At 44.7% G+C, this 12,855-nt stretch overlaps 1 protein-coding gene across 1 annotated transcript in view; it reads left to right on the forward strand.

Moving 5' to 3' along the window:
• The window catches only part of DCAF12 (DDB1 and CUL4 associated factor 12), a 41,503-nt gene extending 39,145 nt beyond the window's left edge, over positions 1–2,358 (forward strand). The window contains exon 9 of the mRNA XM_081236208.1: positions 264–2,358. Within this exon, the coding sequence (XP_081092334.1) occupies positions 264–422 (159 nt within the window). The 3' untranslated portion in view covers positions 423–2,358. The remainder of the gene's footprint in view (positions 1–263) is intronic.
• The last annotated feature ends 10,497 nt before the right edge of the window (positions 2,359–12,855 follow it).

A 12,855-nucleotide genomic window follows, 5' to 3' on the forward strand; every position in this document is an offset into this window, starting at 1 on the left:
TCCCACTGAAGCTGCCAGTGAATTCTGAAAGCATTTGGTTCTAGCAGTCCTGAGAAGACCTTCGGTTTGCGTAGCAGTTCTTCAGCCTGCTTGGCCCCTCCCTAATGTTCATTTGGAAAAATGGGTCTCCAACTCCCATGAGCACCAGTCTCCTGTATAGATACAGGACCCTCTCCTCTTAAGGAGCCCAGAAAGCATTCTTGTCCCTTCTTTCCCTTTTCTTCCCCACGGCGAGTGCTCACAGAGTCTCTTATTTCCCACAGAATCATGATGAAACCTGGAGGAGTTACTTTTCGGACACTGATTCCTTCCCCAACGCTGTCTACACGCACTGCTATGACTCGTCCGGAACGAAGCTCTTCGTGGCAGGAGGACCCCTCCCTTCAGGACTCCATGGAAACTACGCTGGGCTCTGGAGTTAATGGCAACTAAGTCTCTCCCAGAATGCACAGAAATTCACTAACTTCCATCCTCAGTTTCCATTTCTTATTTTGATTTTTTTCCAGTTGTGTGAGTCCCTCATATTTTAGTGGGAACACCAGAGTTTGCCTATGGTTTAGGCACTTGACAGGAAGAACCTCTGTACAGAAATCTAAAGGGTTTTCCTTTTTTTTTTTTCCTTTTTTCCCTTTTGGTAAGCAGAATTTTACTTTACTATCTTTTTTCTTTCTGGCTTCTCAACCAGACATTGTTGTTAATTCCTGTTTATATTTTTTCTTTAAGTGACACACAGTCTCCCCTCTCTGGCTTCTTTAGGTTGACATAGTCATTCTCACCCTTACTTCACTCTTGAGAGCTGGGGCTCCTTTATAATTATATGGTTGCTGTCAGACTTTCTGTGAAAGTTTGGGGGCTGTGTGTGTGTGTGTGTGTGTGTGTGTGAACTTGCGTGCCTGCAAGTACCGTTTGTCACTGAAATTATCTGGAGTGAGGATTACTGTAATTAAAATATTTATAAAAGAAACAGCTATATTCACAGAGTCCAGCTTTGGGACTAGTTTTTATCTTGTTTTGTAAAGTCTAACAACACTGATTATAGGAAGTAAAAATAGAAAGGAAAACAAATCACCAGTAGGAAACCCTCTGAGTTAGATTGAAAGCTTCCTGGGGACTCATGCCAGGACTCCAAAGTAATCCATCTCCCACCTGCCTTCCCATCTGTGTGCCCCCCAGGTGAGAACATTTCTGTGTATGTGTCACTTCCACTTCAGTTTCCCATCTGGTTAAATCAATGGCCACTCCCCCAAAACATCAGGGTCTCCATCCAAGATGCAGCTCTGGAGGCTACAGAAGCCTTGGTAGGACTTGGTAAAAAGAATCTCCATCCAAACCTCCCTCTCCCTCCTCTCAAATAAGACCTGATCTGGTTTCTCAGGGGCCTGGAGCTGGGGGCCTCAAGTCTGCTAAAATTCACATACTTGGTCCCCTTGGCTTTGGGGAGAAACTTCTTTGCCTTTCTTCTAATCTCCCCAGTGGGTTTTGCTTTTGTTTTCTAAATTGGGTTTAGTTCTGGAGGGTGGGGATGAACAGGGGATTTATCTGTGTGTAGTGAGTGCTTCCTGTGTGTCATGTTTGTTTTTCTTAGTACAGTGGAGCCACTCTGTTGGCTCAGCCCTGGGATGGTGATGGGGTGGCCTACAGCCAACAGTGGTGTGCATGTAAAGCATCTATGTGATTAGTAGTTTGTTCCTCCCTCGAACTGTCTTGTTTAGTCTGTGGTTTTTAAACTTGCAGGCAACTGACCGTGATGTCCAGTTACTCCTTGCTTTTTATGCATCATTTTGCAGATAATAGCTGTTCCCACCCCCAAACTCCTCCACCATTCTAAAAACATACTTTGCTTTTGTCAGCAGCCCATTCTGGGGAAAGGAAGTCATATTCCCGCACTCTCATTTCTAAGTTGCTTTCCCCGTTACCCCCTCTGCTCTGGTAGTAAGTGGGGAGATTGAAAACAAAGAGTGTCTTCTCCCTGGTGATGGGGGCTGGTGGGGGGGGAGACAGCAGGTCCACCCTGTCTTGCTGTGGTACAAGGCATACACCACAGGGTCTAGAACTCTCATCTTCCAACCTAGAGAAATAGGTGCTATAAAACAGGGAATTAAGCAAACTGCTGGATGCTACAGATCTTTTAATTGTCTTAATTTTTTTCTATTGTTAAACTACAAGCTGTAGATTTCTTAGTTCTCACAGAACTCATTTTAAACCTACTTGTATAAAAAAAAAATCTTAAGTAGGATGGTTTGTACTGTTGCCAGACCCTCTTCTGTGATGGGTAATGCGTTTGATTGAGATTTTGTTTTTAAAAACGTAGCACTTGACTTTTTGCCAAGTAAAAAAAATAAATGAATATTATTCCAATGCAAAGTTTGAGTATGTATAGCCAAGAGACAGCAGGAAAAAGGCCCCTAATGTCTGGTTGGAAGGTCAGCTTGGGGTGCTGGGATTGCTTGGAGCAGAAGAACACAGGAGTTCCCTCAAGGGTAAAGGCAGGTCAAGGGCAAACACACAAACAGTAAGACCTGCTTGCTCCTTGTCCCCAGCCCTGGCCCAAGATCAGTTGCTCTGGAGTCCAGTTGAGAGTGGGTATTCCCAGGGGAAGTCGTGCGGTACTTGGAGAGAAAAACAGACTGACGATGAGGGAGCGTGCTAGTCCTTGCTCTGAATGACTGTGGATGTGAGCAACGTGACCAGCTCCTCTTACATGAACCAGGGTTAGTTAGGCCCCGTCTGCTTCAGTGGCAGGGCCCTGAGAATGACTGTGATAGTGCCCTGGGAACAGTATCATTTTTTTGAAGTTGGAACCATAGATCCTAGCTTTAAGAGGAGGATGCAGTGTCCATAGTGAGTGATGCTCTTCCCAGAAGCTGCTTGGGGCTGTAGCTGAGAGAAAGGCAGGCTGCTGAACCCTACCAGTCTCCTCAGTCCTCTCTGGGAGACCCATCAGGGCTGGGCCACAGAGCCAGGCAAGCTGAATACAGCTGCCCTTAGAGACTGATTCAGAACGTGACTCATACAGGCACCTACCTATATAATCAAAGGCTGCAAAATAGGAAGGGGGAGGTGAATGAGTTGAAGCAAGTGAGAGGGCTTCCTAGAGGAGAAGAGTTACATTTGGAAAAGGACTGGAATTGGCCTTTCCCAAAATGAGATTTTCAGAATCCCCAATCCATGGAACAGTAATTGGTGTTTGCAAAATGCTCCACGGTCAAATTATTTTTGGGAAATGCAGATTAAAACAGACATGCTTCTCACAACCTGAGGTTTGGGGTTACCATGGGACTTAATGCGCATGAAACGTGCTCAGAGAAAGGTGACGCAGGATGTGGGGAGGGCCTGGCCTGGACCTCTGGCCTCTGTGGAATCTTGGCCCTGCTCTCACTTTCCAACCAGACTTTGCAGCAAAGTGTGTATCACAGAAGGGCTTTGTGGATTTTATGTGGTCCCTCCCTTTCCTGCCAGCAGTCCTTACTCCCAGGCCATGAAAGAACTTCCTTGTTCTCAGGCGCATGCCTCATTCCAAATGGGCTGCTGGCTCCACCCATCATCCTTTGGGTCCTTTTGCAGAAGTCTTTGGAACCTCATTTATGCCCCAGGTTCCCTCATGCCTGCCACTTCCGAGTTGATTAGTATTAATCTGGTCCATTAAATTAATTAACTAGGGCTTCCCTGGTCGTGCAGTGGTTAGGAATCTGCCTGCCAATGCAGGGGACACAGATTCGAGCTCTGGTCTGGGAAGATCCCATATGCTGTGGAGCAAATAAGCCCGTGTGCCACAACAACTGAGCCTGCGCTCTAGAGCCCACGTGCCACAACTATTGAAGCCTGCGCGCCTAGAGCCCGTGCTCCGCAGCAAGAGAAGCTACTGCAACGAGAAGCCCGCGCACCACAAGGAAGGATAGCCCCCGCTCGCCGCAACTAGAGAAAGCCCGCATGCAGCAACAAAGACCCAACGCAGTCAAAATAAATAAATTTATCTTTTAATTAATTAACTATTAATTTTCTATTAAATTTATTAGTGTTCCTAATAAAGCTAAAGATTGCCAGTCCAGGGCTCTCTGATCCCATACATTTCCTAGAGCAGGTACCCAGGAAAAGTAAGGCATGGTGTCAAGACCCGTGGCTTAGGATTGGGGGGGGGTCAATCTTGTAAGATCCTATGACCCAAGTGTTTTTTTCCTTCCTTTTCAGTTGGCTGGTGTCTGGGAGACAACAATGTGGAGGGGAAAGGGGGGAAGAGGAGCACTCAATGTTTCTTGCTTTTAGCCATATCTCATTTCATGCTATTGTGCTGAAATGGCTGGAAGACTTGGGAAGGTAGAAACGTGGGCTTCTAATTCTGGAATTACTGATGAAGACAAAAGAAAATTCAGGTTTGTTAGCTTGGTTCTCCTGCCCTCATTTCAGCTCCTCCAAAGAATATTCTAGAGAAACAAATGTGAGAAATTTGTTTCTAAACTACCACTAGAGAGAGAGGTGTGAACTGAACTCAAGATGGGACTGTAAACTCATGATTCAGCTCTCCAAGACAGGTATGAGCTGTCCTCTTAAACTCCCCCTGGGGTTGAGCCTCACATCTGAACATTCCTCTTGATTAGTGCGTAATTGCCAAAATCAGAATTTTTTAAAGATTATAATACTCATTAACTGAGCTCAGAGTCACATGTTTACTGCGTTGCTTGTTAAGCAGTATTCAGAGCTGTAATGAACATCCCTAGTACTAAGAACAGGAAGAAAACAAATGATCAACTCCCATTTTAAAGAAAATAAACTTCCCTTACTCATAGCTACTTTTTTCTTAGCTGGTGACAACCTGGACAGAGGACTGGAAAAAATGATGCAGCTTCTTTTGTCTCCAGGGTCAAGGCCGTTTGTTGATGCATAGAACACTGTGCTGGGGTATGTTGGCCTGAGGAGTGGCTGTTTGGGCCGTGTAATGTGTTGCTTGCCCAAAAAACATCCTTAACTACCACCACTGCAGCTCTCTGCTCCCAGGCCCTTCTGCTAGAAACACAGAATTATTGTGCCAATCACCGTGCTTAAGTTCCCACCATTAGCCCTTTCTTTTTTCTTGAGGAAGGGGGATGTTATATTACCTAATTAAAGATACTAAAAAAAAAGAGAGAGACTTTCCTGGCAGTCCAGTGGTTAAGACTCTGCGCTCCCAGTGCAGGGGGCCCAGGGGTTCAATCCCTGGATCCCTGGTTGGGGAACCAGCATGCCTCATGGCATGGCACCCCCCAAAAAAAAAAAGATACTATTGCTCTTCCCTGGAGGAGGTAAATTCATGCCACCCCCAAATGCCAATTGCTCAAGGTAAGTGTGGACTGAAAGGGGAGGATATGGGTTCAGTTATACATCTACTGCTGCTGCTCATGAGCATGACTTTAAACAAGTCTTTTCCCCTCTCTGGACATCATTTTTCTTTTTAATCTTATACGATGAGGACAGGAGTTCAAATTAGATGTTGGATTTCCTGGATCCACAACAACTATTCTAATGGTGCAGGGAAGGCTAAGAAGAATAGGCAGTGATCCTCAAGCAGTTTGTCCTCAAAGCAGGTAAATATAGCAGGTTTGTTAAATGAATCTTATTTTCCTAACGGTTTCCAGTAAAACATTGGGAATTGTAGGTTGAATAGTGTTGCCGCAAAATTCAAGTCCACCAGAAGAACCTCAATGTAACTTTAATTGGAAATAAGGTCTTTGCGGATGTAATTAGGGGAAGGATTAAGATGGGCTCATACTGGGTTAGGCTAGGCCCTAACTCCAATGAGAGTGTCCTTATGAGACAGAAAAGGATGTACAGGGACACACAGAGAAGATGACCTGAGGACAGAAGGAGATTGGAGTGATGAATTTATAAGCCAAAGAATGCCAGGAGCCACCAGAAGCTGGAAGAGTCAAGGAAAGAGTCTCCCTTAGAGCCTTGCGAAGGATTGTGGCCCTGTTGACACCTTGATTTTGGATTTCTGGCCTCCAAAACTGTGAGGGAATGAATTTCTGTTGTTTTAAAACCACCAAGTTTGTGGTAATTTGTTTCAGCAGCCCTAGCAAATTAATACAGGAATATTCTAAGGAATTTTCAGATACCAATTTTTATGAAATCACATTTGAGATTTAAGAAAAACTTTTTTCTTTTATGATGATACAAAGAGGAAATGTACTTATATAGTAGTGCTAAGGCTTGTAAATGCAAAAATTAAAGCTCAGAACCATACTTTAATTGCTTCTGCCTGACAAACCTGTTCCTTCCAGGACCGAGACAGTAATCCCCAAAACCGCCTACCTCTGGTTGCTTTTTCCGAACTGTGTCAAACTGCCTCAACATTTTTAACTTTTACCCTAGGTCATCTTTTCACAGTGTAGACAGCAGAGTCTCAGGATGCTTTCCCATCCTGAATTTATTAGCCAATAACATGGACAGCTCTGTGCAGTCCCCCTTGATAACAGGAGAAAATAGAATATCTAGCTAAGACCTAACATACCTAAACTAGCTTTACAATAGGATCTGCCCCGTGCGTGCCTATGCAGACCTGGACCTGCTAGCCAGAATGAGAAGGATGCCCAAGTCAGCAGAAGAAGTCAGCATTGACTTTATTGTTCCTGGGCTACTGGTTTATTTTATTTACTGTGGTCTTTATTAGGAAGCCTTAGCCTATCAAAATGGTATTTATTGCACTGAAAAGTTATTGGTTATATCCATTGACCCAGACTTCTGGGAATTTTAGGAAATATTCTAGGCAAGCATGCAAAGACAGATGTATAAGAATGGTTGTCGTAGCATTAATTAGCAAAAAAAAAAAAAAAAAAACTGGAAGTATCCTAAGTCTATTAATAGGGAAATGGTTAAATAAAAATTTTAAATGTTCTCTGGTTAATCTTATTACAGAGTGAGACCACTACATACTACGTTCCTCCTGATGGGTCACGATAGGAAGTTAACAGGATTACCTAAGAAGTATTCTTGCCAGGAAATCAAACTTGATCTGAGTAAGCGTTTAGAGCTATCAGTTCTCAGAAAATACAGTGGATGGAAAAACATATTAATGGTAGAGCAGGGATGCAAACAACCAGATGCTGAACATAAGGAAAATGATCTACTTTTTTCAATAAACAACTAGCACGAAAAAAGAGAACTATTGTATATTAAGGGAGACTTGAGACAGGCATAGAAAACAAATGTAATGTGTAGAGGGTGTTTACATCCTAATTCAAAACAATGTAACTGAAAAATATACTCAGGGAGGGAATTCCTGGCGGTCCAGTGGTTAGGACTCGGCGCTTTCACTGCCGGCCTGGGTTCAATCCCTGGTCAACTCCACAAGCCATACGATGCAGCCAAGAAAAAAAAATACTATTAAAAAAAAAAAAAGTAATCAGGGAAAACTTAACACTGACTGGATATTAGGTAATAACAAAGAATTACCGTTACTTTTTCTAGGTATAACAATGATACCTTGATTATGTTTGTTTGTTTGTTTACTGATTATGTTTTTTTAATCTTACCTCTTAGAGATATTTTATTTACAGATGAAATTACATGATGTCAAGGTTATGTTTTAAAATAATCCAGAGGGGGACTTCCCTGGAAGTCCAATGCTTAAGAATCTGCACTTCCACTGCAAAGAGCACGGGTTCAGTCCCTGGATGGGGAACTAAGATCCCACATGCCGCGCAGTGTGGCCAAAAAAATACTAATAAATAAATAAATAAATAATCCAGAGGGTTAGATTATTTTTATTTTTTTGGCTGCATTGGGTCTTCATTGCTGCACACTGGCTTTCTCTAGTTGCGGCGAGTGGGGCTATTCTTTGTTGCGGTGCGCAGGCTTCTCATTGCATTCTCTTGTTGTGGAGCGCAGGCTCTAGGTCCACAAGCTCAGTATTGTGGCTCTCAGACTCTAGAGCACGGGCTCAGTAGTTGTGGTGCACGGGCTTAGTTGCTCCGCGGCATGTGGGATCTTCACGGACCAGGGATCGAACCCATGTTCCCTGCCATGGCAGGTGGATTCTTAAGCACTGTGCCACCAGAGAAGTCCCTAGATTATTTTAAAGAGGTATGTTGATAATTGTTGAAATTGCAAGATGGGTATATGGGGGCTTATGATGCTAGTATTTCTAATTATGTAATGTTAGAATTTTTTTATAATAAAAAGTTTTAAAAGTGGTATATAACAAGTAAATATATATGTAGTGACATAGGATGATTATAACATAGAATATATTATTAATTAACAAAGTTATAAGCCAGCTTCTAATGCAGGATCTCTTGTAAAATTCATACATATCTACATTTAGGTACAGGAAAAATCTAAAATGTTATCACTAGAATGTCAGTAGTGGATCTCTTGGCAGCAGAGTTTCAATGATTTTTTTAAATTAATGAATTTATTTTTGGCTGTGTTGGGTCTTCGTTGCTGCGTGTGGGCTTTCTCTAGTTGTGGCGAGCAGGGGCTACTCTTCGTTGTGGTGTGCAGGCTTCTCATTGCGCTGGCTTCTCTTGTCGAGGAGCATGAGCTCTAGGCGCACAGGCTCAGTAGTTGTGGCACACAGGCTTAGTTGCTCCGCGGCATGTGGGATCTTCCCGGACCAGGGCTCGAACCCATGTCCCCTGCATTGGCAGGCGGATTCCTAACCACTGTGCCGCCAGGGAAGTCCCTCAATGATATTTTTTTTATTCCTTTGCTTATCTGTATTTTCTAGTAGTGTCACTTAAAATACACCCTTCCCAGTTTTTCTTCAACATGTGCTGGTTGTGAATAAGAAGTTAGTAATAAAGGAGGAGAGAGAATACTGATTGCTCCTTTGCTCAAAAAGCCTAGAACGAAAATGCCTCACTTCCCTTTCCTGGGGCACAAACATTCTGCTTAGGCCCACCAGCTCATCCAATCCTCTCAATTCACACAGCACTTCCCTTCTCAAAATTGCTCACCAACAACTCCTCCTGTCAAAATCTTTCAAGGTATAGTTCAGGACCTAACTCTTTTAGAAAGTCTTATATGATCACAACCTTCCTCAGGGAGCCCTGTTTTTCGGGGTCTTTCCAAGCACAAGCAGGAACATGATCGTCCCCAGAGCCCCAGAATCTTCTGGGGAGACTGAGTAAATTCCTCTGGGCCAATGAATTCATCATGAGCCCAGTAGGGGGAGCCAGAACTTACTTCCCAACCTCTGGAGGCACCACCCCTGTATAAACAAACTCCATATGGAGTGTGATCAAAGATATGCACAAAACATTTTTTTAAGAAGGGAGGGAGGAGAGGTAGGCAGGGCTGTAATGTAATGTAAGTCTTAAAGGAGGCCTTTTGGTCTTATTTTCTATAATGAACTTTTCAGAGTGACAATCCTTGAACCAAGCTCCCCTATGCATTTATGTACAGATTTGACTTACAAAAATATATGCACGCAATTTCTCAAAAGTATGTGTGTGTGTGTTGTTTAAAGCCATATAGACCTTGCTGTTCAAGGAACAACAGGATTTTGCCAGGGCATCTCCAAATTCAATAAACTGAGCATTGGTTGGAGGAATTAGGTAGAGGCAGCTTGGGGAAAGAGCACTGGATCTGAGGTTGATGTTCCTAGTTGCATCCTGTCTCTAATCATTAACCAGCTGTTTGACTGTAGGCTGTTTGAGTCTCTCTGGGCTGATTGTGAACTTCTGCGATAAGGGATGTGAAGGTGCTTTGAAATAGGGCACAACTATTAAGCATTCGTAGAGCTCCCAACAAGCTGAGCCATCTGCTGAGATTTCACAGTCCCTGGAAGATGGCCAACCTCCCTCACTTAAACTCAGTCCAAATAATTGTGACTATGGGACAGCCAGGAGCATGGGAACTAGCTGGAGTTAACTTGGACAAAAGGATCCAAGCCTTCAAGCATCCAGCCAGACCTTTACCCAAGCTAGAACTAGGGGCCCCTTTACACTTCCTGGTTGCATCCTCCCCTTTTAACCACAGAGAGGTGAGAGGCTTAGCCAGGCTGCTCCTGCTGGAGGGAGCCATGTGTGGCTTTTCCCTAGGACACAGGGGACCTGAACAACCCTAGAGAGAGGAGCTGAAAGCTGGGCTCCTTGAGTCATTGTTGGGATGCAGCTTCTCTAAGAACTCTGCTTAGAAGCTGAGCTGGTAGAATTGGAGCAAGGCCTCAAGGAAAGAGATGTTTTTAGAAGTGGCCACTGCTGACCAGGGTTAGGGCACGATGAGCATTAGCTCTGCCCTGCAGGCAAGGGCCCAGCATCTACAGGTCCAGTTTGGGTTCATCTATGTTTGGAGTCAGGTGCTGATTTGTGTTTTCTCTGAGATCTTACCCCTCTTTCTGCACTATTTGTAGCTGACTGTGGCTACAGTTGGGGACAGTAGTTTTCTGCAGGGACTACTCCTCAACAGAACATGTTCAGGCCTGCAGGAACTGGCTTAACTTACTTCTGAGAGTCTTAACTCCACCCCAGACTCCTTTGGCTTCAGGGAAGAGAGGTATAAGGGTGGGAGAGGAGGAGACAGGATACAGCCAAAAGGAACTGTGAAATCAGGAGATGCCTGCAGAAGTAACTTTATTCTGAGGAAGGAGAAGGTTCCCTAGGTCTCCCTGAGCTTCCACCAAACTATCTCCTCACATGTCCCAGGACAGAGATGCCAGCCCCTCTCTCCTATAGTTGGCATCACTTTTTTTTTTTTTTTTTTTTTTGTGGTACGCGGGCCTCTCACTGCTATGGCCTCTCCCGTTGCGGAGCACAGGCTCCAGACATGCAGGCTCAGCGGTCATGGCTCACGGGTCCAGCCGCTCTGCGGCATGTGGGATCTTCCCGGAACGGGGCACAAACCCGTGTCCCCCGCATCGGCAAGCGGACTCTCAATCACTGCACCACCAGGGAAGCCCTAGTTGGCATTACTTTTGATTCTCCAGGAAGTCGCCCTGGTGGAGAAGTCTTCCCTGCCCATCAGCATCATGCAGGTCTCCAGGAGGAGTCATCTACGGTCAGGCCTCACCCTTTGCAGACTAGACTCAGATTCCTTGAGGGCAGGGCCTGGGCTGTTGAAAGGCTCTCCGCCAAGTCCGTGTGGGTTCGGCACTGGGCTGAGGAGCAGAGCAGCCCCTGGAAACTTCCATCCACCCAGCTAGTCTTCTGCTTCCAGCACTATATGACAGCTCAGTGTCCTAACTTGGAGCTTTTTTTTTTTTTTTTTTTTTTTGCGGTACACGGGCCTCTCACTGTTGTGGCCTCTCCCGTTGCGGAGCACAGGCTCCAGACGCACAGGCTCAGCGGCCATGGCTCACGGGCCCAGCTGCTCCGTGGCATGTGGGATCTTCCTGGACCGGGGCACAAACCTGTGTCCCCTGCATCGGCAGGCAGACTCTCAACCACTGCACCACCAGGGAAGCCCACTTGGAGCTTTCTTGACTCCTGTTGTATCTTATGTTCCTGGCAGCTTGCTGTGTTGCACACTTTAAGGCCAAATTATGGGGCATGGACAGCATTGTTTGAAATTTCAGTGAATAGAATGGTGATAGGTTGCTTCCTTGTAGCCTCCAGATCTGCTTTCCACCCTCTCTGTTCAGTGCCTCAGTTTGGTCTTTTATCAACAGGCTTCCTTGTCCTCTGGCTTCTAGTTAGGTTCAGCCAATGGAGGCTAAAAGTGGGAAAAAGAGGGATGTGAGATCGTTTATTCCCCATCATACACCCCACCTTCCTAAAAGCAGGGTCTCTGCAGACACCTTTCATACACTCTCTGCTCCCTCCCTTTGTCCCCTCAGGTCCCATAGTGATCAAGTTTCCCACTGTCATTGGCCCTGGGATACTGCATCATTTCTTGTTGCTTTTCCTTTATTAAACTCTCAATTATCCATCTGTTTCTTTCTGGGACCCTCATAGATAGGACAAGTGCCACTGAGATATATGAATTACCACCTAACCTAGCTCTGTCACATGTCTGTGGGACCTTGACAAGTTACTCAACCTCTCTGAGCCTTGGTTTCCTTATATGTAAAATACTGCAGCGAGAGGAGGTATGCTCTGAGGTCACTTTTCAGTTTAGAATCTTTGGTTCTAAGGTGATAAGTGTAGGTCCTACAGAATTTAACCAGGAGAATATGGGTCTGAATGGAAAAATATGTAAAATTATTCCATTGGGCATTTGGGAGTAGGGGTTACAGGAGTTACCTCAGACTTAAGAGTTGGTAGAGAAAAAGGCAAGAAATACCTCCATCTGTGCTGCATGTGTATTTATTTTAAACATGATCCTTTCCAAGAAATTCTCCAGACTTGTGGTAGGAATCAGCTCTTATTTTGTCTTCAGCTCTGTTTGTATTTGTCTTCTTTTGTTAGAAAATGTAGGAAAAATCTCTTTCTCTTGGTGTTTTTTTCTCTACTTCTATTAATCTATTTCTATTAACCTAGTCTCTCTCTGTATTTGTTTTCTTCTTTTTATTTCTGTTTCTCTCCATTAAAACAAAGAAAAGAGGGACTTCCTTGGTGGCGCAGTGGTTAGGAATCCGCCTGCCAATGCAGGGGACAGGGGTTCGAGCACTGGTCCAGGAAGATCCCACATGCCGCGAAGCAACTAAGCCTGTGTGCCACAACTAGTGAGCCTGCACTCTAGAGCCTGCAAGCCACAACTACTGAGCCCACGTGCCGCAACTGCTGAAGCCCTTGCGCCTAGAGCCCGTGCTCCACAACAAGAGAGGCCACCGCAATGAGAAGCCCGTGCACCGCAACGAAGAGTAGCCCCCACTCGCTGCAAGTAGAGAAAGCCCGCGCACAGCAACGAAGAGCCAACACAGCCAAAAATAAATAAGTAAATAAATAAATAATTTTTTAAAACCAACAACAAAGAAAAGAAAAGAAAAAAAAAGTATTCCCT

Source organism: Mesoplodon bidens, assembly GCF_964165515.1.
Source record: "Mesoplodon bidens genome assembly, chromosome: 6".
NCBI classification, from domain to species: domain Eukaryota; kingdom Metazoa; phylum Chordata; class Mammalia; order Artiodactyla; family Ziphiidae; genus Mesoplodon; species Mesoplodon bidens.